Consider the following 24,566-nt stretch of genomic DNA (forward strand, 5'->3'; position numbering starts at 1 on the left):
TGTTCCATAGCTGGTTTTGGAACTAGAGGAAATGGTTTAGGAAAAGGAGGTGTTGCTCGCTTAGACTGATGTCCTTGACCCGGATACACATGGATGGATGGATTTGTTAAACTAATATTAATAAATGAAAATAATGAATAGATAATTAGTATTGCAGCACAGTGATGCAGTGGTTAGCACTGTTGCCTGAGTTCAGTTCCATCATCAGGCCAGGGCCTTTCTGTGTGGAGTTTGCTTGTTGTCTGTGTTTGTGTGGATTCTTTCCAGGTACTCCGGCTTCATTCCACAGTACAAACACATGTAGTTAGTGGGGCTAGGTTAACTGGTGATTTTAAATTGCATATAGGCATGAATGTGAATGGTTGTCTGTCTCTCTTTGTTAGCTCTGCGACAGACTGGCGACTTGTCCAGGGTGTACTTTGTTTTTTGTCCTAAGACAGCTGGGACAGGCTCCAGCACCCCTATGACCCTGAGTTGGATAAGTGGAGTAGGATGGATAACTACTAGTATTACCTTACTGAATCTTTATTCTTGTCTTTCTTTACACTTGTACTTTGATCTATATTAAGACATATTTAAATTTTAGACTCTACAGGATTTAAAAAGTCATGACCCTGGTAGTCATTGAATAGTTGTTACTAAAGCAATTTCAGAGCCTCTTTTCACACAGCTCTGGCAGTATCGTGGTTATAGTGCAGATAGTTTCTCAGGCTGAAACACTAACATTAAAAAAGATTGAACGAGTATAGTAATATGAATATAGAGACAGTGTGTGGTGTGGAAACTTTGCAAAGGTCTTGACTAGCATTTCTGACAATGTGCTCACCACACAAATTTGCATCCCTTCATATCAGACTTTATGTGCTATCATACTCTGCTTTGCATTTAGTCTCAATGCTGCAATAGACAGGAGTCTTCACCAAAATCATCTAAATGCCTTTTTTTTTCTAGAAAAATTAGAGTTTAGCTCACATTTGGAGATTCTGATACTTGTAAAATTAATGCGAAGGAATACTGAAACTCTTCTGGTGAAACTTTACATTTAATACCAACATGATGATTCATCAAAGTGCTGTCAGCACCAGAAATAATTACAGCTTCTAGATAACATGCATGAAAAAGCAGCTGCACCCCCTGAACTCCAAATAAAATGAATAAAAAACAAACAAAAATTATATCAAATGCTTTTTGTCAAGTTTGTAAAGTCAGGTAAAATCATACTACTCTACATTGCTGACTATTTTCTTGTGGATATTTTAATAGTTTTAGGAAAATTGAAGGTATTGGAGATAAAACCAGCTTTAGCACGCCTGTAAAATTTAGTAGGCATAAGTTGTTATATACTTTGGAACAACAGTTTGGCGAATCCGCCGAGTAATTTAAATTTTTGTATTGTAATTTAAATGTTTTCAATATCACTGATGCTTCCTTCTGTAAACATAACTCAGGTTTTCATGACACTGACTTTTCCCTCAGCTAAAGGAAAACTGGAACGTATAACAAACTCAATACTTACACAGTCGAACACAGAAAAGTGGAACCTCCATGTTGTCTTGCTGACAGAATTTCAGACCAATAAAGTGTTTAGCATAACTGAAGACCACTTCTTCCTGTTTGACTGCTGAAGTATAGAGGCGTTATCTTTCTACTTATGAGGCCTTATCCTGTGGTTGGATCTCGTACTTATACCTGTTCAGCCCAAAATCACCTCAGTAGGCCTTTAAAGGGCTGAAGTACTACAAACTAACTAAAGCATCATAATCCTTTAGTACTGAATTCAATGTGTAATTGCAAATCATATCATGTCACTTGGTTGTCATAGCTCATACATTATAGCTCACAGTGGATTCGTGCTGTTAATAACATACAAAATGATCCAGTGACCTCTACAGGGCATAGTGTTTAACAACAGTCTTTCTGGGGTTCCTACTAAAATGACAACTGTGAAACTGGTTGCTAAACATGATTTTAAATGGTGCACGACTTCTTTGCTTTGCTGCTTTTTTGAACTGTATGTATGCCTAAAGTACACATTTATTCATCAGTCACTTACCAATTAATGTCACTCATATCAGTTTGGACAGGACAATTCAAAAGCATTTTAACAACTTTATATTCTAACTTTGTAAATAAATAAAATTAAAAATTCAAAGCATTTGCCATTTGAACTATATGGATATGGTCTTACTGTAAGACGTATTCTGTTTGAGCTCATTTATTGACATGTACACTTAGATCTATAATATGTTTTTTTTTTCATCCCTAAATTTGGATATTGTGTATTCTGCATTTGTAAATTTTGTATTTATAAGTCTGAGAGAATATAACAAAAGCTAAAGTTAGTATCCGGTTTAATGGTTACATTTTAACTTGAAGGTGATGCTTCTACATTATTTTACTGTGTCATGGTTACATGCAAATATGCGTGGTTATCTTAAACTAAACCAACTGCAAAAAGTGATGTAGTTGAAAGAAGGACTCTGGAAGGACTGCAGTGGGTAAGTAACTGTTCATTTCTAACTAAACATTATAATTTGTAGCAACCAAATTTTACCAACTTTTGCCCAACTCAAAATTTGTGTCTGATCTGTCAAACAATTGCAAGTAAGCACACATGGATGTATATAGGACACTGCATATGGAATGCAGTAAAAGTTACTTAATAGTTGTAAAATGCTATATTCAGATAGATTAAGATGGATGAAACACTTTAAGATAGTTTTTCAAGCTTTAAGCTGCATAGTTGTATATAAACATGGCTAAACTATTTTCTTGTTTCTAACAACCCAATGGTGTGTCACGATCCTGGGTCTTTTGACCAGGCGTTTTGAGTTTAAGTTTATTTGGAGGTTTATGGTTTATGTTTAAGTTCACTGGGTTTTCTAAGTTCATTTGTTTTTTAACTTCCCCCTTGTGTTTTCAACCCCTGTGTTAAGTCCCCCTTGTCCTTTATGTGTTTCATGTCTTTTGTTGTCAAGTTCATGTTGTCATGTCTGCGTTTCATCATGTTTCCTGTTTTATTTTGAAGAGGTCCTGTGTTCCTGTGTTGTGTTTAGTTTTACGGTTCCCCTGTGATGATGTTCTGTGTCAGCTGTTTCTTTTCCCCATGTGTTCCCACTTCCCTCATTATCCTCCTGTATGTATTTAGTCCGTGTGTTTCCAGTCATTACTTGTCAGGTTGTTTGCTAGTCCACGTCGTGTTTCCAGGTATCCATGCAAGGTCTTCATGTTCAAGGTTTTTTCATGTTTTAATTTTAGTTCACCCAGTTAAGGTTATTCTTTAGTTTCACACATGACGTTTGTTTGTATCTATTTTTGCCAGCCTTAATAAATGGCTCGTTTTTTGTTAATCCACGTTACGTTTCACATTCTGTTTTGGTCTGCACTTCAGTCCTTTTTTTTTACTATACATACAGTCTGCCTCAGCCATACTGTGACATGGTGTAAATTCTAATTACATAAAGGGTTAAATATCCTTATCAGAAATGCTTTGAGAGATATATATATATATATATATATATATATATATATATATATATATATATATATATATATATATATATATCTCCCTTTTCTGAAATAAATATTTGCCTATTTCTAAAATTTAAAAAAAGGAATTTATTTGTTTTTCAGAATCCAGAATGTGTTTTCTGTAGAATGAATTCTGCTTTAAACACCCATTTGGTGCTGTTATTGATGGTGTTTGCCCAACTACCTTCTTCCTTTACTAAAGGTAACTAAATGAATCCACAAAGTTATCTTGAAGCATTTTGTTTGTAAAGGCAAATATGAATGTCAGTCGCAGTTTTTAGATTCGTTTCATTTGCAAAGCAGTGGCTACCAGGCCACTGTTATCACATTCCACTGTTCTCATATTTAATTTTAAATCTTCAAAGATAACTATTCATGATCGCACACTTTCTGTCACCCAACTCTAACTCTACAGTCTCTAAACCAAAAAAAAAAATTATTATTTTTCTTTCTCCTGTCTCAGGTACCATTCAGGTAATTGGTTCATCTCACCCAATAGTTGCTTTAGTGGGTGATGACATCATACTGCCATGCTATTTGAACTCCTCAATAAGTGCCTCAGACAAGACGGTGGAGTGGACAAAATACAAGCTGGATCCCAGATTTGTTTATGTGTGGCGTGATGGTGGTGAACTGGAAAGCAAAAAGAATCCCTCCTACAAAGGAAGAACAACGGTATCCCTTCATAAATTAAAGCATGGAGACATTTCACTGAATCTGTCTAAAGTGAGACTTTCTGATAGGGGAAGATATAGATGCTTCCTTCCAGATATGGGTGAAACTTTACTGGAGCTCATTGTTGGTAAGAAATATCTGATATTTATCAATCAAAGAAGTGGTTTAAGCTTAAACTCAAATACAAAGTATCGCCAGACATTAGCATTATATAACCGAAAAGTAGTTTCTATTCATATTAAAAAAGTCTGTAAATGTGCAGCCAAATCGATCTCTTATTTGGAGTTCCTCTTAATGAAATCATGGTGCACTCTGCCAAAGGAATATTGTGTGCTTCATCTTAGGGGCTGTATCCCTACCTGTAATATTGCGTGTTCAAAAAGCCAAGACTGGAGTTGCATTACAATGTGAGTCTGCAGGCTGGTATCCAGAGCCTGAGCTGCTGTGGTTGGACGGTGAGGGAAACCACCTCTCTGCTGGACCTACAGAGACCCTCAGAGGTCCTGATGACCTCTATACTGTCAGCAGCAGAGTGACTGTGGAGAAGAGACACAGCAACAACATCACCTGCAGAGTCCAACAGAGGAACACCAACCAGACCAGAGAGACGCACATCCACATTTCTGGTAAAAACATGATGAAACTCAGGTCACATAGTGAACATGCACATCCATACAGTGTGGTCATGTCCAAACACAATGTTTACTCAGAACATGCGACTAGAAAGGCAACACAATTTTTGGTCCTGCTTTTGGTGATATTTGAAGCAAATCCCTTTTATTGTCTTTATTCTTTAAAATATTGGCAAAAATATAGGTCATATAAAAAAGAAATCAAATACACATATACAACTGTTGATTGTGTTATTGGGATGTGATTCATTATTTTCTGTTTTACTGTTTCAGATTATTTTTTCACGACCCCGCCAAATCCTGCAGTTTGTGTCAGTCTGCTTACTCTCTTTGTTATTTCACTTTTCTGCATTGTTCTGGTGATCTTTGTTTGCTGGATACAGAGAAGGAAAAAGATCAGTAAGTTGTATGCAAAATAATTTAAAAATTGTTTTTTTTTCTCGCAGTTCAGTGATTGATTTACAGTGAAGTGATGAATAAGAGTGCTCAGACCTGTTCTTTAGTATCAAGAAAATCTCAGCATGATGCTGCAGTAGTACACAATAATAAAACAGTCCACTCAGAACTGGCCAATTAAAGAAGTTTTTCATGTCTTCTTAGGATCACATTTGAATGCAATATACTTTAAGATGTCTTTTGTGAGTCTTAACGTTGTGGATGACCAGATTGTGTATTATCAACCCAAACAGATTTTTTTCTAAAACAACAAGCAGTAAAGTGAAAAAAAAGAGGCTGACAAATTTATTACACCACCAAATGTCCTGTTTTCTTATACAGGAAGAAAGAGGTTTCTGCCTTCCTCTTTACAATACTTTGTTTCCTCTTGTCATAAACCATTGCTCCTGTCAGCTCAAGCTGCTCTTGCAAAATGACTCATTTTATATACTTTGTTGTAGTAGCATTTATCACAAAGGCAGACCAAAGGTATTTTTCAAAGGCAAACCTGGAGAATGAGGAGCGGCTCAAATGCCACAGCATACAAGTAACTATTGTTTAAAGTAAAGACTAATCTAAAGTAAATATCCTTTTTTTTTTTTTTTTATAAAATAGAATTCAACTTTATTGTCGTGTCACAGGTACAAGGGAACGAAATGCAGTTTGCATCCATCCAGAAGTGCTTTAGCCATGATATAGATATATTACAATATATATTAGCAATAATATAGACAGAAATGGGTCTGTTGTAGGTATGAGGGTACAAAATATGGGCCTATTATGGGTATGTTATAATGTACACGGTATGAAGGTACCGTGCACATTATATGCTATAACTATAAGTATGTGCAGGCTGTAGTGGTGTACAAGCTATGTAGAGGCCATGAACAGGATATAAATATGAAAAACTATACAGAAATGTGAACTATGCAAGTTATAAACAGTTGTAGAATTAAAATTATCGTATTGTACAGAATGATTATTTATACAGAATTATACAGTAGTGCAGGTAAGATAAGTGAAATATGTGGATAATTCCTGCAGAGGCTATATAAAGTGCTAGTGGTTGTGAGTGGTGGTTCAGTCCATGTTATTATTGTGTGTATGAGGGTACAGTTGTCCATTATTTGTTTTTGTCCATTGTGGGCGTGTGTATGTTCAGTCCATGTGTTTAATGTGGGTCAGATGTCAGGAGGCAGAGTTCAGGAGTCTGACAGCTTTGGGGAAGAAGCTGTTCCGGTACCTGGTGGTCTTAGTCCGAAGGCTCCTGTAGCTCCTCCCAGAGGGCAGGAGGGTGAAGAGTCCATGTGATGGGTGACTGGGGTCTTTGATGATTTTCCCAGCCCTTTTCAGACACCGCTTCCTGTAGATGTCCTTTATGGCAGGAAGTGGTGCTTCGGCGATGCGCTGGGCAGTTTTCACAACTCTCTGCAACGCCTTCCGGTCCGAGGCAGAGCAGTTCCCGTACCAAACTGTTATACAGTTGGTCAGGATGCTCTCGATGGTGCAGCAATAGAAGTTCACCAGGATGTCTGAGGACAGGTGGTTCTTCCTCAGAGTCCTCAAGAGGAAGAGGCGCTGGTGAGCCTTCTTGACCCGCTTGGAGCAGTTGGTCGTCCAGGTGAGATCCTCGGAGATGTGGACTCCCAGGAACTTGAAGCTGCTCACACGCTCCACAGCCGTCCCTTTAATGTAGATGGGTGGATGTGGGTCAGCATTCCTCCTGTAGTCCACAATGAGCTCCTTGGTCTTCTCGGTGTTAAGCAGCAGGTTGTTTGTGTCGCACCACTCAGCCAGACGATCCACCTCCTCCCTGTAGGCGGCCTCATCGTTGTCACTGATGAGGCCAGTCACCTTGGTGTCATCTGCAAACTTTTTTTTTTTTTTGGCCTGTCCCGTTTGGCTCTTTTGCCATCAGAATTCATCTGATGGCTAAAGTAAATATCCTTTCTCTGTGCACAGGAATTCAGACAAACCACGCTGTAGCTCAGATGGAACAAGACTGAGACAAGCAGAGCCAAAAGAAGAAATGGAGACTCATAAGATGTTGGAAAAGAGAAGACAAGAGAATTAATCAGTGACAGTATGCTTTCATATAGTGTGTTTATTTCAGAACCTTTCGTCTTTCAGCTGCACCATTTAGGGAGTGATCATCTGTGTCCATCTATTTCTGTCTCTATCCTACTCTGTCACACCAACCTTCTGCACATCCACCTTCGCTACATCCATAAATCTTCTCTGTCTAATTCAGTGAGCTATTTCGTCCGACCCATTACTTGACATACTTCTTGAGGCAAACTTTACACATCTGTAGCAATGGGATTGAAAACACATGAATTCAAAAAGTAAGAGCTGTGGCTCAATACTTTTCCATATAATTTACTATGAAAGTAAAAACCACCACTCAGTAGACTGCATGCTTAAACAGCAGTTTATTTGAGTTTTGATTTATTTTCTTGCTAATACATATAGAAAAATATTTAAGCAGTTAAATGTGCTTTGGTATTTGCTATACATAAGGACGAAAAGGCAGTACATCCTGTAAGATACAGACCATATCATAAACATTAAGTGGTAACCATGAAGAGATTTTTAATGTAAAAATTCAGAGAACGAATAATCGTTTTGAGAAGTTAATTGGTCTTTTGGTGTCTTTTTTAACTTTCTGTTTTTTTTAGTTGTACAGTTTTGTTTAATAGTCGTGATGTGCACAATGTTGAATAAATAACTTAATAAAATTCTTTCTTTTATTCATCCAAATATGTTTTTTAATCAAAACATTATGACTATGTATTATAGGCTAGGACAGATGTGCGACAGTTTCTACATCTATCACAGTGGAAAGTCCATCTGGTCATCGTTGTCATTATTTCCTTAATAAACATCCTTTACGTTATCAGTGTGTTTTTAATCTATGTTAACAGCTCAGCCATACCAAAGCAAATCACTGGGAAGTAATTAACAAGTTATTTCACGTTCAATGCAGTATTCTAAGAATACTGCATTTTATCGCATATATGGTCATTAGAGCACAGAGGCCACTCCATTAGGTTTGAATATCTATCTACAGTATTCTGGCTGATGTATGGATGATATTTCTATAGGCAGACTGATCATTTCATTTAAACCAGCATTAGCTTCCTCGAGTGACAGAGAGCGAGTGGATACATGTTTTTTGTTAACATGAATGTTCAAGATGTTCAATAAACATGTTAAGTGTGTATATTTTCTTTTTTCTCAAGTCTGTTTGCTTATGCAAAATGAAAAGCAATTAATGTAGAATAAAAATGAATGATATTTAATCATGATTAATCAAAATGAATCCACTGTAACCCTGTGATGAATCTGATTAAACATTTGAATTGTTTGACAGCACTAATATATATTATATATTAGTCTATTCTTGCTTAATATTAGTGTATATAGTTTTTTTTAAAGTTGTATTTCACACAGAGAACCTGTGTTAAAAGACTGAAGAAAACTATTCAAATTATCTTTGAATTTAAGCATTTAACATTATTTGTGTTTATTCTGCATTTACTTCATTATATTGCATAAATGTCAGTTACAAGCTTAAATATAAAATGTAATGCAACCAGGCTATTGATCAAGTAATTGCGATTAATCGCGATTAATTACAGAATATTGTGTGATTAATGAGTTCATTTTTTTAATCTATTGACAGCACTAGTAATTATATATATCTAAAATATATGTATTCTTTTAGTTTTCTCAAACTATATTAATCAACCAAGACAGAGTTTTCTTTTTCTATAAACATTTTGTTAGGTCTAGGAGGGTCATTTGTGTGTCTGTTACTTCAGCGGTTTGCGTTTGATGAGCTGCAGCCACTAAATAAAACCTTGGGTAACACATGCTCCAAGAACTCAGTGCACACCTTTAAAAATATGCATGTGACTATATATATATATATATATATATATATATATATATATATATATATATATATATATATATATATATATATTCTGCTTTGCAAACATCAACAGCCACAGTCATATTCACTCACATATTCAAGTTAGTCTTTTTTTTTTGTTTCTTTTTTAAGGTAGTTGCAGAAATAAAATTTTTTTTGAGTCTCTTGCATTGTCAAAATGCAATGCAAATGTATTTCAAACAAAAATACATTAAATGTAATAAAATAAAAGAACAACAGTAAAACTGTAGTAACCAAACTTATAAAAGTGTTTATGTGCTTGATGGTGATTTCTTGTTGATTATGATTGATTCATCAATCTATGAGTTCTTTTTTGGTCCGAGTTTCCCACAGTGAAGGAGTCCCACAAGCAGTATCAGCAGAGCTACCATCACAATAGTTAGGATGACCCGCAAAAGGAGGAGGAGGTGAAAGAATTGGTCCGAACAAAAACATGCCTCTCTGGGAAGCCCTGCAACGACACCACGTCATCATATGTCACACAAAACTCATTTACATGTTTTTCTTTTTACTTCTTACCATTTTGTCTTCTTGGGACACATTAAACTTCTCTTACTGTAATCCCAGGGGTAGGGTTAATTTTATGTATAGGGTCATTTAAGAAAATAAAGCTTAAACTGTATGCCATGACAGACAACAAATGTGTAGACAATTTATCCAAATTTCTCTGATGTTTTAAAGCAACAGTATTACAAAATACAACTCAAGAGTTCAATATAAGTGCTGTAAGTAGCTATTTATGGTTAAACAGACACAACAATCAAGCACAAAATCCTTATTTTGATATTTTGAATCATGTTTATGTGTCACCTCTAACAGACAGCCATTTTTCTGATGATTCTCCTACTCCAGATATTGTGCACTTGTAAAGTCCTTCATGACTCATGTAGACTTGGTGGATGGTCATGTTTCCCACAGAGCTGGTCCCAATGAAGAGGCCATCTTTATAGAAGACAGCTGGAAGGTTTGCAGATGTCTCGTTTAGGCAGCTCAGAACCACAGTTTCCCCCTCCATCACAGGATGAGCAGGGCTCTCCAGGGTCACCGTGATATCTGATTAAAGTAGAGTTTATGAATATTTCATAGTCACTGGGTCTTTTACTGAGTCTTATCAACACATTGTTTTTATTTTGAAGAGAGGGCTTGTGTCTATATTATATGTTTTATGTTTATTTTCTTGTGTATGATTTTCTTCTGTTCCTGTTAGTTCTGTACTATATTATTTGAGATCTTCAGTCTAGTCATCAATGACTTCTTCCTGTATGAGTTTTCTTCCTGTTCCCTCAGTCTTCTCTTTGTGTTTTTGGCTTCTGCTTCTGTTTCAAGTCTGTGTCTCCATTTTCCCCATTTGTGTGTGTGTGTGTATGCACTGGCCTATGGAAGACCTATGCAAAGGAGTTTTCACCAGGTGTGTGAGTTTCAGAGTCAGACAGCTGGTAGCGATCAAACACCTGTCCTGATGATCTCATTTGGCAACTTCATAACGAAGCAGCAGTGGCTCAGGCTTTTCTGGATCATTTCCCTGAAAGCAGTTTCTAAAGCACTACTGCTGCAGTTTTTTGAAATTATTGTGAAGTTATTTTCACCAGTCTGTCACTTTGTGCAAGATTTGGAGTTTATGAGACATCAAGTGGTGAGACTGACTGGATTCTGTGAGAAAACTGACATTGTCTCAATTTAAGCCCTGTGGAAACTGGACCTTCCAACTGCTCTGACTTTTTTGAACTCTTTTGCTATTCACTGTATATAAATGCATGTGAGTGAGAGTCTGGCCTCTATTTACGTCACACTGAAAATGACTGTTTAATTAACAACTGTGACACGGTACTATGAGACACAGCAAACCAAAACTAAACACACTGAAAATCTTTAAAGAGGCAAGACAGATTATCAGTGTATCTATTATGTAATACAGCATTTTCCATAATTTTTTATGTGGATTAGGAATTTGATGCAGTCAGCATTTTTATAGATGGTAAAGGTTGTGCTTTCTTTTGTTAAATAGGTAAGATATGTATGTATGAAGTAGTGTAAAAAAGACAAAAAGAAGTGTAAAAAAATGATTCAAATTCTCTCTAAATTCAGGGTAATCATCAGAACGTTGCCGAAATCTTCATTGGCAGTTTCATTTGCTGTAACTTTAAAATGTTTCTATTTGTGACTCACCTGGGATCTAATAGTTCCTTGCAAAAACAAAACAAACTCAAAACAAAACAATGAAGAGTTTGTTTTTGTTTTTATTTTTTTTCCAAAATTGTTTTGCAGTGAAATTACTGCATGTGAACCATGAAATGATAAGGCTTAACAGGAGGGTTTAGAGCAGCGGTCCCCAACCTTTTTTGCGCCACGGACCGGTTTATGCCCGACAATATTTTCATGGACCGGCCTTTAAGGTGTCGCGGATAAATACAACAAAATAAAACTAGTACCTGTACCGAAAAAAAGAAGATTTATTCATAACACACGTGAAAAGACCCAGGAAAAACCGAGTTAACGATAAAAACGATAACAAAATAACGCTGAAAACCGATAAAAACCCTGGAAACCATACATTTCACACCTGAGCCCTAACTCTCGCGGCCCGGTACCAAACGACTCACGGACCGGTACCGGTCTCAGGCCTGGGGGTTGGGGACCACTGGTTTAATGTATAAACGACAGAAGATGAACATTAATAATAAGTATTACCTTCTTGGTTTTGTTCTTCCAGAGTCTTATTTATCACAATCAACCAGCTTTCTGGTGATTCTCCAGCTTCCAAGATGGTACACTTGTAGAGCCCTTCATCAGATTTGGAAACATTGTGGATGGTCATTTTCCCAGAATAGCTGGTCCCAATTTTTAAGTCATTTTTATAGAAATCAGCTATTTGGTTTAGAGAAGCTCCCTTCTTTCTACAGTACAGGTTGATAGTTTTCCCCTCCATTACAGGTACAGCAGGACTCTCCAGGATCACAGAACCAACTGAAAAAAGAAAAAAAAGAGAAATTGAAGCGGAGGTAGTTATCATGAGTGACAAAAAGACTATCTACAAGTTCTAAAATAGGAGCTATAACAAAATACAAACTTATTAATTGTACAATGAAAAAAAAAAACAGTGTTTAATAAATTGTTGTAGATGTTATTCATAGGTTCACAGCATTTACAAGCAGAATATTTGTGTATTTTAAGAGTCTGTCTAATTTAATCTGCTTTACAAACCTCACAAGAAGCCTTCTTGCACTGGCATCACACTTACAATATTTATCACAGACAAGAAAGCAAATATGTATTGCTGGGGCATCGTCAATAACCAAATGTGATTATTGACGCTGCTTACTTTACTAATAACATTCAAACAATATATATAAATGCAATAAATGAAGTTCACTAAACGTGCAATTTGACTTAACATTGGGATAATTTATTCAAAATAAGTACATTTTTAGCACTGCCTCAAATTGGAAGATTGAATATTTAAAGGAAATGTCTTGGAATTCTTAATGAATGTAATACTATTGTACGGGAATGAACTGATCAGACCAGCAATTTATGGTTCCGGTTAAATTTTGATAGAATCTTTCTGAATTTTTCTGCATTTAGTAATAAAGTTGTAAAACTTGGCAAAGGGGAGCTGTATTCAATAATCAATAAAGCTATCCTACAAGATGTAACAATTGGAGATGTGTACTTGTAATTTTTTAATATGCCCTTCACTTTATCATCACTTGCTGGCCACAATTGAGTTGGTTATTTGATGATTTACTTCTGATTTCATTATTCTTCCATCACCATTCTTGAATATATTGTCGGTCTTTTTAAATTAAATTCTTTAGATGCTGTAAACTTACTAGTGACAGTGATGCTGAGAGCATTGCTCTTCCATCCTTCTTCATCTTCACACCAGTATTTTCCAGTGTCAGTTTCAAAAGCATTATTTATGGTGCAGTTCACTGTTGGCGTCACTGTGTAATTTGTACATGTTGGAATGAAATCTTCAATATTTCTTACCCCTCTCCATTTAGCCTGGTGATTTAAACCATCACAGCTAAAACAGATGGACTCATACTCAAAGAACTGCAGTCTGGTTGGGAAGACAGTGAGAATATCTGGATCTGAAAAAAGAAAAAAAAGAGCATATGAAATTAAGGTTTTTATTTAATTATCCACAATTCTTATATAGTTATACATTTTTTTATTTTTTTATGTCATTATTTTTTTGATCACTCGATACACTTACTGATATCAAATGTCTAATTAGCAGTTTCACTTGAACAACAGTCATTCTTGGACTACCCGTTTCAGATGAACGGCCCAAGTTTAAGAACTTAGTGACACTTTTTTATGGGTACACAAAACATTGAACACCTCATAATGAATACATGTTACATATATACATACCCATACACATATATTTTGTGTTAAAACACTTTGAACAGTGAATCCCATTTTTTATTGAGAAACTTTAATGATTAAATGATTTGGAATTTAAAAAAAAAAATACATGTCCATGAACTAAATTTCTTTTATTTGAAAATTTTAATTAATTTTTAACCCTGTGATAATGAAAGATATTCAGCTAGGATAGGGGTTTTGACTGTGGCTTTAGAGCAGTAAGAAATAATTAGCCTTGCAAAGCAGTTCAGCAAAATTCAAATATGCATCTGTTTTTGCAAAACTTAACTTCTCACCAGTTTTTGAAGTGTAACTGTGAAAACAGTGTGCAGTCAAAAGCAAGAACATGTTCGGGACTGGAGGAAAAAGAGAGTAGTACATCAGTCATGCTGTTGATGCTTGGATCCAAAGATATGTGTTAACATAGTAATATCATTGTAATATCATGTATATTATGGCCCAAAGAAACACTTTTTAAGCCCATTTTATGAAATTTAAATAATTCCAGGCACAAAGAAAGTTAGTGCCCATGTTGTAAACATTTAATCTCTAACAATTCTTCTTTGATACATTTTTTATGTATAATATATGACAACTATATATTAAGAATAAAAAATAATAATAATTAATTGATGAATTATTGGTGAATAAATATAGGTACACTCAGTACTCACGCAGACAGGTGAAAAATGTTTTCATCTCCATGCTGTCTAGCCTGACTGACCGAGCATCACAGGTCTACAGAAAGACATAACTTATTTCATACTTCCTGTGCAGACTATTTTGGCACATATGTAGGTTTGAGTCAATAACAGTCTTGTTATTTCCGGCGCCATCTTGTGTGGCAGCCTGTCATGGCAGCTCTGCTTATTTGTGAGCTTTTTCTTATTTCCTACTTTTATTCTCGTAACCTTTTAACTTAAGTGGAAGCATTTTCATTCTGTTATCATGCACTACGGTTTTGTGCTAGTTCTGGTAATTTCTCTATCTTTTTTTCAATTTTTTTCACCCGTGTTTGGAAATCCAGAACGTGGCTCCTTTTTTTTTTTTTTTTAAGGTTCAACTATACACTCTTAGGGGGGGTAAAAAGTTAAAAACCCACACTAGCAAAGAAACTAGAACAAAGGATCTTTTATTTATTTGTCATTGACAGCAATCAAAACTGAGAAAATTGTGCCCACCTGGCTCCAATTGCCACATTTACAATTACTTAAATTTTTTTTATTGTTTTCTTTTTAAATGTTGTGTTTTATAATGTGTTTTATTTTATATTAGAAGATCGAAAGCAAACTCTCTTGGTTGGGAAAAGAAAACACAATGGCGTCATTAATCTTCTAACTTCTCTGCTTCAACCTCAGACATTCCATGTGAGGGTGAAGAGGTGACCCTTATGGATAAGATGGTGAAGGTTTGCTGTGTTTTGGTGATCATGTGCCCCAGTGTGGTAGTGAAACCAGGGAAAAATGCTCTTGTTAAATAAGTCTTGTGCTGTATATGTAGTGATAGGTTTTCAAAAGAGCCAGTAAATTACAGAATGCTAGTAGTGGGTGATATTATATAAATGCTGTCATGATTTTATGTGAGCATTTTGTCATTTGTAAACTATACATGACATTGATTCTACATTGATGTGATGTTCTACAAAGTGGTTTTAATTAAAAAAAAAAAAGGAAAAACATTTGTTTGTTTCTTTATTCAACATTTGAACAGTGTTACTTAGTTAGTGCATTTTCAGTAAATGCAAATTATTTACTTGGCAATGCACTTCAGGCATGAATCTAGACCCCCTAAATAAAACATGGGTTACTCAGAACACAGAGAAATATTTTCCCATCAGTTGATCCAACTCCTCCACAGTAGCAGGTGGAATTTCTTTTTTTGACGACAGCTTCTTTTACCTGTCACAATGAATGGTCTGTTTATGTTTTGATCGAGAGCCTTTTTTTTGGGTAGCTAAACAGTAGAAGTCTATCTTATGGCCAACCTCTGGCTGTATCTTGGTCATATTGCCCTGCAAAACCCAGTATGCAGGTTCATCTGTAACAGTCCTTGTGCCACAGATCACCACTGTTACTTCTACTTTAAACAGAAGAGCAGTGACATGGCTGCAGGTCTCCGCGACTCCGGCCGTGACAGGTGCAGTGGTCGGCTTCAACCTTCCCTGTGATGCTCACAATGACCAATGGCTGCAATGCTGGTTCATTGAGTCTTTGAGAGAGCAGGACCTGAAACACACAGACAAAGTTAATTTAAAGACAAGAACTTTAATGAAGCAAGGCCGACATGTGTTTTATCTACTTTCAAATCCATTTATCATAAATGTAACAAAGTAAGCACATACATGCAATTTTTTTTCTTTTTATGTATCCATCTATAGTTTATCATCTATAGTATCACTGGTTATATTCTAAATCTGCCTGTTTTTTTGTTTTGTTTTGTTTTGTTTTTTGTTTTTTAAACCTGCCAGCAAAAAATGAAGCTAAAGTATGTAATGCAAGGATGTATTCACTGTCAAGATGAAGAAAGCATAAAGTTTGACTTTAAGTGACAATTAGGGACCCCTAATATGATGAGGAGACTCTGCAGGTCATTAATCAATGTATAAAACCAAAAAATAATGTATTTTTAGTGACACAGGACACAAACAAGGAAGCAAGATGTATAATTAGGATTATTTATAATAAATATGAATTAATTTGTTCAATTTCTTTAACCATAGAGAATAACTAAATCCTTCAGGACAATGTCACATCAATGCACTGAACTCACTATGTTATCCATCTAACAGAGCCTCCGCATGTTCTCACTGTAATTTCCCCTCATGAATGAATTTATTAATTAATCTGAATGTTCAGGGTACTCAGTACTCAAGCTTACTTACCTTTGTTTGAATGACGATGTATTCACAACGTAGAGGCTTAAAAATAACCAAATCTTGTATCCTATCCATGGTGAATTGGATGTGCGCCTCCAGAGATTTATAATTACGAAATTGGTTCACCGTGTATGCCCTGACTCCACAGACAAGGTACGAGAATAGATCATGGCAAGTCAATAGCGGTTGGTCTTCAGGATTCTTCTCCACGGCCGTATTTCATATGGGTCCACATTTCCAATGCACACTATTTTTTGCCTTTATTGTCTCTTTACATCCAGACGCAATTTGTCTCTATACCGTCCTTTTTCTTTTGAGATCCTTTTATGTATGGTTCGTAGCAATCTTCCTTCCAACACAGTGTGTTTGTTTTGACTCGTGGCCTGCCAATATGGTGCCATGCTCGCACAATGCACATTGAGGCGTTTGTGTTAAGTCAAGTCCAAAGCCCTATATCCTTTGAACAGAGCCACGGAGGGCTGTGACTGCAGTAACTGCTGCCCTTATCATGCCAGATATTGAAGAAAATAAATGTTCAGAGATATATCTCAGAACAACAAATATGGAGCTGAACACTTCTTCAAAGGAAGTTTCCACCTGATGTTTTGCATGGATAAACCACACCTCTACTAGCCCTTGCAACCTATCCAGTGTGTACAGTATATAAAAGCATTTGGACAATGATGCCATTTTTGTAGTTTTCGCCTCTGTACACCACCACAGTGGATTTTAAATCAAACATTGGATGTGTTATTGAATTGCAGACTTTCAGCTGTAGTTGAATATTGTAGTAATACTTTTGAATACCAAAATTACAGCCGTTTTTATACATTGTATCCCACTCTCAGAGGCACAAAAACGAACATAAATTTTAAGGGGGATGCCGTGGTTTACACTTAGCACTCCCTGATTTGTACTCCTCAAGGTCCTTCTGCATGGCAACGGTCATAAACCTCCAATCAGGGATCTTGTCCTGTGTGAGAAAACCACTCTCTTACAGTTGTTACCAGGGATCTTTATTTTCATGTTAAAGTAAGCTTTGACTGACACAATGAAGTCTCTATTTCTTGTTGACTAGAGCATCCTGTTATTATACACCCAAGGCTAAGCAGCCTGTCCTGTCTGAAATTGTGTTCTGTGAGCGTTTAGCAATTTACCTTCAACACTCAACTCTTTCTATCTCTCTTAGTTAACACTTCATAATGCTTGTATCCTTTTATTGAGGAGTATATTAACTATTATGATTATACACTGCGATCAATATTGAAAAGAAACTTTATTAAAAACTTATTTCTAACAGTTGCTGTTCCCTTCTAATTATCCAGAGAAGAAAGGCTTTTAAACATATATTACATACATGTCAGAAATGAATTATGAAATAAACAAACAACTGTTCTAAACCTTTTTTTTTTTTTTTTACCTTTTTTTGGCTACTAAAAGTCTTAAACCACTTTGAATCCGGATGACCTTGACCTCAAGGCCAAGTTTAGAGGTCAACTTTTCTAAGAATCTTGAGAACGAAGAGGCAAATTCATATCATAGGTGCATGTACTAAAAATCTCCCATGAGTTCCAGTCCTGGTGAAATGGAACTGGAAATACCATAGGTGCATCCACTAGGATGCTGAGGGGCAGTACTGCTCCTACCAGTATTTCTTAAAGTTACAGCCATTCATTTTTTTCTAATATTTTTTCTTGTATTTTTATATTTTATTATGAATTTATTAAGTTTTGCTTGTTTACTTGAGAAACAGAAAATATAACTTCAGTTAGTCAAAAAAAATCTACTTTTTGATTTTTATTGTGGATGTAACTATGTTCAGTATAGGAGATTAAGACCATTAACATGACCAAACAGACACACTTAGCCTACATGGTCCAAGTAGCTTCTTTTTTTCTAAAAGGAGCAATATAATTGCTTCACATAAATGGTGAAAAGAAGACAAAATGATCATTATGCCATAAATAATTGTTCTGTGTTTTCACAGATTAGTTTTTTTAAAATATGTCCTCATTATCATTTAATTACATCTCTTTTCACAAGAGAAAGAAGGGGTTTAATATGTAAACAGAATTTGTATCTGGAAATGAAATTTAGAAGTTAATTAATTTAAATGTTCTTTTGTAGAAATCATGAAACAAAGCAAAGACTGCAACATTAAATCATGACAAATGAGAAATCCTGACAAATTTGTTAAGTGATTCCACATTTATTTATATTACATCAAACGAAGTCTTGTGGCTACATGAAAAATTATTTATTGCATCGTTTTGTTTTTTTTTTATTTCATTTGTTTGCATTACAACACAATATTTTCACTATAACTGTCAAGGCAGGCAGGACGGACTCAGGCGCACACTGAGAGATACAGTTAAACAGTGCTTTATTAATCCACACCATATATACATATATATACGTGGGGGAGAAAGGGTTCCAGGGGTCCACAGGGTCAGGGAAATACAAAGTGTCCACACACGCTCTGCTCCCTCACTCCTCACAGGTTATCCCTCGCCTCCGCAGGGACCATGACAATAACACAACCAAGCTAAAAAATATGTTGTAAAGCATTTTTTTGAATTTTACTCACACTTAACTCAACTCCTCTTATTCCAAATATACACAGACTGAAAATGCAACCCGAGATGAATATTTAAGAAATGTGACCCAATCTTAGCAAACAAAACAGCACAGTAAACGGGTTGCACAGTCTCCTTGATTGAGCTGACACTCCTTTCACTGATCTGTAAAGAGGGAGAAAAGAGGATTAGTATGTTTAATAACCAGAGCTAAACCAGAACTAACTCATGTTTTGTTGTACAAGATTCATGTGTTCAACAACTATGTTTCCTACCACTAGGTAGGAAAGACATGATTCATGTTACTTCCAAATATGCTTTTGACCCATCTGTTCTTTGTTTTTCGTTTTATTTCACTTTGGAGTTTCAGCAGTTGACAGTATAATCCATCAAGTATGCCATTCAGATATTTAAAAGTACATGTTGTCTTTGCATTTAATATATTCTTTTTAAATATTTATTTGTTCATATAATCAGTTTATTATTTGAATATTAACAGCATAGTGTGTTACTAGCAGAGGCCAAGAAAATACTGTTGAACTGAAAGAAATGCACTTAAGCTGTTAAATTTAGTACACTGTAAAACCCAACAGTGCATCTTACTAAAAGAAGTAAGTTGTTCTTACTCAGTTCTGAAAAATAGTTAAAGTAACTTTCATGAAGTGTGTTAGGTAGACCCAAAAGTATACATATGATATAATAACTTTATTGTAATAAGTACACATTATGTTTTTGTAACGTTTTAAGTACTGTTGCTTTAAACTGTTTAAGTTGTGCTAATTCATTTGTATTAGTCACCATCCACAGCCCCGCCCCCAGTGTTTTGCCTGGACTTGTCGGCCATGAGACAGGAGCCTCGTCAAGAGAGTGGAAAGTACAAGATAAAGTTATTTTTATGTTTTTTTGTTAATGCTTACTTCTAGCATACAAAACGTACATTTATCAGACTGCTTTGTTTTAGTTGTACTTCGTTGTAATTTATCAGACTACTTTGTTGTAGTAGCTTGTAACTTAGCTTGCCAGCACACAATTCCCGCCTAGCGCTGTATGGAGTCTGCCTTCACAATTTAAAAAATTAACGGTTGGTGGCTTGTTTCAATCAATAGTTGGTAAGTAGTCTGATTTTTGCAAACTGCATGCCACAAAACCTTTGGTAAAATCAGTGTTTACGCTTTTCTGACTCTGACCTTTATCAAGTTCAAATGTAGCCTACTTTTGACACAGTGAAAATAGTAGAAAATTTATTTAGTGTTAATTTTAAGAGTTTAACGGACAAGTTCGCCTTCACAAATTTTGAATATGATGGTTAGTGGCATTTTAGTCGCGAAATAATTTACCTTTTCAAAGCTGCACTGCACCAAACCTAAACGTTTCTGACTCTGTACTTTCCAAGGGTTAGCCTATTGTGTACTTCACTTGTGTAAAATTGCTTTATTATTTTATAACGTATAGAGTAGTTGACCAACCTGAATTGAAAATGAACTGTAGTGCAAGAATAAATCTTACTGTTTTCCAAGCTTGTGTTATTCAGATTGACTGTTTTTAAGTGAAGTAAAAGTAAAAACTGTTCTGCTAGCTTTCTGTCCTCATGGCTTTTGTGTTATTACAGTCTGACGATTGAAGGAGCAGTAGCATGCCGAGAGATCATCCAGCACTGCACTAAAGACAACCAGTAAAGGTGATTTTAAAACGATTTGGTATCAAAATGTGGAATTGCAAGTTGTGTAGTTTGTCTAGTTTTTCTACTGCCATAAAAGTCATGTTGTTGAAGCATTATCGGCTCAACCATGGTCAGTACTCCACAATTTCACCCTTACCCTGTCTCTACAACACATGCATGTGTACATTTAATACATTTAATTCATTAAAGATACACATGTCAACAATGCACACTCCCACGCAAAGAAAAGACGGTTCTTATCCAGATTTGAATAATTATGGATTTTGTTGCTCTATGTGTAATTTTAAGCAGCCATTTATTGAAAGCCAAATGTTTATCCATCTGAGGGGGCATTTAAAACGAAAAGAAACTGTTCCATGTCCTTTCAAGAACTGCAATTTTAAAACCAATGTCTACTCAACCTTCAATGCCCACAAATGCAGAGACCACCAAAATTCAACAAGTTACGATGAAGGCATTGTGCAAAGTGTTATAAATGTAGAACAAAAAGATGACATGCAGCTTGATTCAATAGAGTCATCAGATGACAATCAAGTGGCATCCACCAGTGAAATCAGTGGAATTGAGGGTTTAGAAGAGCAGTTGCAATACAATCTGGCTGGATTTTTCTTGAAAATGCAGACCCTTCTCCATGTGTCCCAGAGAGCAACACAGGAGATTATTGAGCATATTGATCAGTTGTTTTTGTTATCACAACCTTTGGTTAGAAAATCAGTTGTAGATATACTGAAAAAGCACAACTGTACATATACGGACAAACTGGTGGATGAGATTTGTCAGGCAGTTTCTGATAGTAATGTTTTACATAAATGTGTCACATCTGAAGGACCACTATCTACAGCAAAGAGGAGGAAATCATATTATGAAGAAAATTTTCCATATGTCAAACCTGTGGAGTATTTAATTGAATCGTCAAAGCACACTTATATGTATGTGCCTATTCTCACATCTTTGCAATTGTTGTTGAAAAAAAAATGATGTGCTTGAAGAAATTAAACAAGCACCCACACAGATTCCTGGACATTTCATGTCATTTTGTGATGGATCCTACTACCAGGAAAATGTTCTACTGTCACAAGAGGGACAGAAATTGTCAATGATACTTTATGTGGATGATTTTGATCACAAACCCACTTGGTACCTCAAAGAAAATACATAAAGTCTTTGCAGTTTATTGGACACTGGAAAACTTTCCAGTTAAATCTTGTTCTGCTCTACACTGCACCCAGCTTGCTCTGCTGTGCAATTCCAATGATGTACGCCAGTTTGGGTGTAAGGAAATGCTGTCACCACTCTTAAATGATCTGAAAACTCTTGAAGAAGTAGGTGCCTACATTGAGACTCTTGGTGAATGTCTTAAAGGCACTGTCTACTCTGTTGTGGCAGACAACCTTCTGCCCATGGACTTGCTGGTTTCAATGAGAGTTTCAGGTCTACATATTTCTGTAGGTTTTGTCATGCCACCCAAACAGAAATGCAAACAGAAAATGCTTTTACAGGGAATTATGTAATGAGAACAAAAGATGCTCATGATAATTATTGTGCAAGAGCTTCAGAATGATGACATTAAGGAAAACTATGGTGTTAAAAACACCTGTGTTCCTTCTGACCATCTCTCTTTCTTTCATCCTGTCACAGGCTTCCCACCTGACTTCCTACACGACCTGTTTGAAGGTGTCATTTCAGTGGAGTTGGCACATTGTTTAAAGGTTTGATTTCTAAGAGATATTTTAACTTAGAAGACTTAAACAGAGCAATTCTGCACTTTCCATACTAACATTCTGACAAAGTTAATCGCCCTCATCCAATAACCTCAAATTTTGCCAGGTGAGGGACCATGGCCAGCACTCTTTCATGAGACACAGGTAAGTACAACTATGTATATAACATTTGCTGCTCATATAGTATGCTGTGTTTTGCTTATAATATTTTTGGAATTCTCTTCAGCTCTACTTTGAATTTCATCGGATCACCAATCAGAATCTGCCACATGTGTTTTATGCTGCGCTGGATGATTATGCTCCTCAGCTGACTGGACTTTACAAAAAGAGGAAAACTGGACGGGTCGGTGAAAGGATGGAGCAGCTTTTGTCGGCATATGGAAAACAGGTATTTAAAAGATACTAATTATTATTCTGCTTGCTTGGCAGTTGCCATTGTTATGTGTTTGTTTATTTATATATATATATATATATGGATATATAAGGACACAAACGACATCTATGCAACTAGAACAGCAGTTCTGGCCGGCCTACCAATGTACCTCAGAGATTTTCAAAACATGCAAGGTACTTTGGAGTTTATAAGTCATCTGGACTTGGGTTGAAAGTTGAAGACGTGAAGTTGAATGACTTATAAACTTCTTTCATCCTTGATTTGACTACCTGGATGAATGAAAAATGAACCTTCACTGTCAACTTAAAACATGTTATGATATATAGAATTTGAAAAACTGAAGAAAGGTGCCTGAACATTTGTATTTATGCTTTTAACAGAGATATTACAGATGAATAATTGTGCACTCTGTATTATATCTTAGGGTGAAATTGAGTTCTATGAAGCCATAGAATTGCTCTGGTTGCTGATGTCGATGAAGAGGAGGTGCCTGGAGGAGTTCCTTTCTCACCACGCCAAGTGTTCATAGAACTTGAAGATCAGTTTGTTATGACTCATCACTCATGGACTGATGTCCTGGTGTCTTTGTTTGGGCTAATCTATGCTCTGCATCTGAGCTATCCTATGAAGTATACTGGCTTTTTTGAGTTCATTCAAGTAGTGTTGCTGAAGCTAGACGATGAGAGAAAGCAACTAAAACCAAAATTGCAGACACTAAAAAATGAGCTTGTGCAGATGATGTTTGTTTTTCACTGGTCACTATATTCGTGCTTTTTCAGTTATCTGTGAATGGCTTCAATAGTTTTATTTGTTCTGGGTAATTAGCTTTCTAAAAGGCAATGTGGAGAAAGCTAAGAATAAGGAGAAAATCCATATTTGACGTTTTGTTTGTGATTGAAAAAAATCTTCACATAGTGTGTAATCTTAAGTTTATTTCTAAAAACATATTTTAGTTACATGGAAATCTTTTGCGAGATAACTGATAATTAGTCAATATGTACAGTATACTTTCATGCTTTATTTTTTAATTGTGTGATGAGTGCCAGTTCACTCGAGGTCTGGGCAAAACTGTTGCGAAGCCACAAATACCTTTGAGAATACTTTTTGTTAGTGACATCCTTAGTTCAGCTGTTTTCTATAGTTGCATTGCTGTAGTGCATGTGATTTCATTATTATACTAAATGTTACTTAAAATTGTGATTGTTATGGCTCTAATTGCCTCTAGACTATTGTTTTTTTATGATGTACACCTATGTATCAGGTCTACATGACTAAATTTGTGTTTTGTACATTTAATCGATTTTCAAAATGCTACAAAAAACATTCAAAATTCCCTAAAAGTGCAAGTTTTAAAATGCCTAATTATTTGTTATTTGATAATGGCTTTAGCAGTCATAGGTTATGACTGAAAGTATGGTTGTATTCATTCTGTATTTTCTCTGCAGTTAAAGTTAATAAAAACTGAATGGAAAGAATAATAGCTTGGTTTTGTGTTAATAGTACTTGAACCATTTGGTGCAATCGGTTTCCCCAATTGGATTAAGTTGTTTAAATACAACTATTTAAGTTAATTTAACTTAATTTGAATATGAGCATGTAACACTTTAAATAAGTTTGAATAAATACAGCATCTTAGTACAAGAAATTTAATGGTTTAAGTTGAAACATACTAAATACAATGAGTAAATAAACATAATGCATTTGAGTTACATTA

The 24,566-nt window shown here is 35.6% G+C and overlaps 2 protein-coding genes and 1 long non-coding RNA gene across 4 annotated transcripts; 2 read left to right on the top strand and 1 right to left on the bottom strand.

Annotated features, from left to right (window-relative positions):
- The first annotated feature begins 2,172 nt into the window (after positions 1-2,172).
- LOC146673734 (butyrophilin subfamily 1 member A1-like) lies at positions 2,173-7,279 on the top strand. The gene is made up of 6 exons (XM_085384637.1): positions 2,173-2,189; positions 3,615-3,733; positions 3,995-4,333; positions 4,551-4,832; positions 5,112-5,237; positions 7,236-7,279. Exons 1-6 carry the CDS (start codon positions 2,173-2,175, stop codon positions 7,277-7,279), a joined length of 927 nt encoding a protein of 308 aa, XP_085240763.1.
- Positions 7,280-10,030: 2,751 nt separating this feature from the next.
- LOC146673735 (high affinity immunoglobulin epsilon receptor subunit alpha-like) lies at positions 10,031-14,310 on the bottom strand. Its single transcript, XM_085384647.1, has 4 exons — positions 14,280-14,310; positions 13,062-13,325; positions 11,920-12,195; positions 10,031-10,284 (listed from the first exon to the last, which is right to left on the bottom strand). Exons 1-4 carry the CDS (start codon positions 14,308-14,310, stop codon positions 10,031-10,033), a joined length of 825 nt encoding a protein of 274 aa, XP_085240773.1.
- Positions 14,311-19,865: 5,555 nt separating this feature from the next.
- Positions 19,866-24,330, top strand: LOC146673736 (uncharacterized). 2 transcript variants are annotated; one of them, XR_014910606.1, is made up of 6 exons: positions 19,866-19,930; positions 20,666-20,734; positions 22,376-22,446; positions 22,565-22,602; positions 22,685-22,846; positions 23,277-24,330. It is a non-coding gene; the product is annotated as an uncharacterized LOC146673736 (long non-coding RNA). The 2 variants fall into 2 exon arrangements; XR_014910605.1 differs by lacking the exon at positions 19,866-19,930 and adding an exon at positions 20,059-20,165.
- Positions 24,331-24,566: the final 236 nt, after the last annotated feature.

This window comes from Rhamphochromis longiceps, linkage group LG3 (genome assembly GCF_057381845.1).
Source record: "Rhamphochromis longiceps isolate RC_006_pf linkage group LG3, R_longiceps_female_GT1.1, whole genome shotgun sequence".
In the NCBI taxonomy this organism is placed as follows: domain Eukaryota; kingdom Metazoa; phylum Chordata; class Actinopteri; order Cichliformes; family Cichlidae; genus Rhamphochromis; species Rhamphochromis longiceps.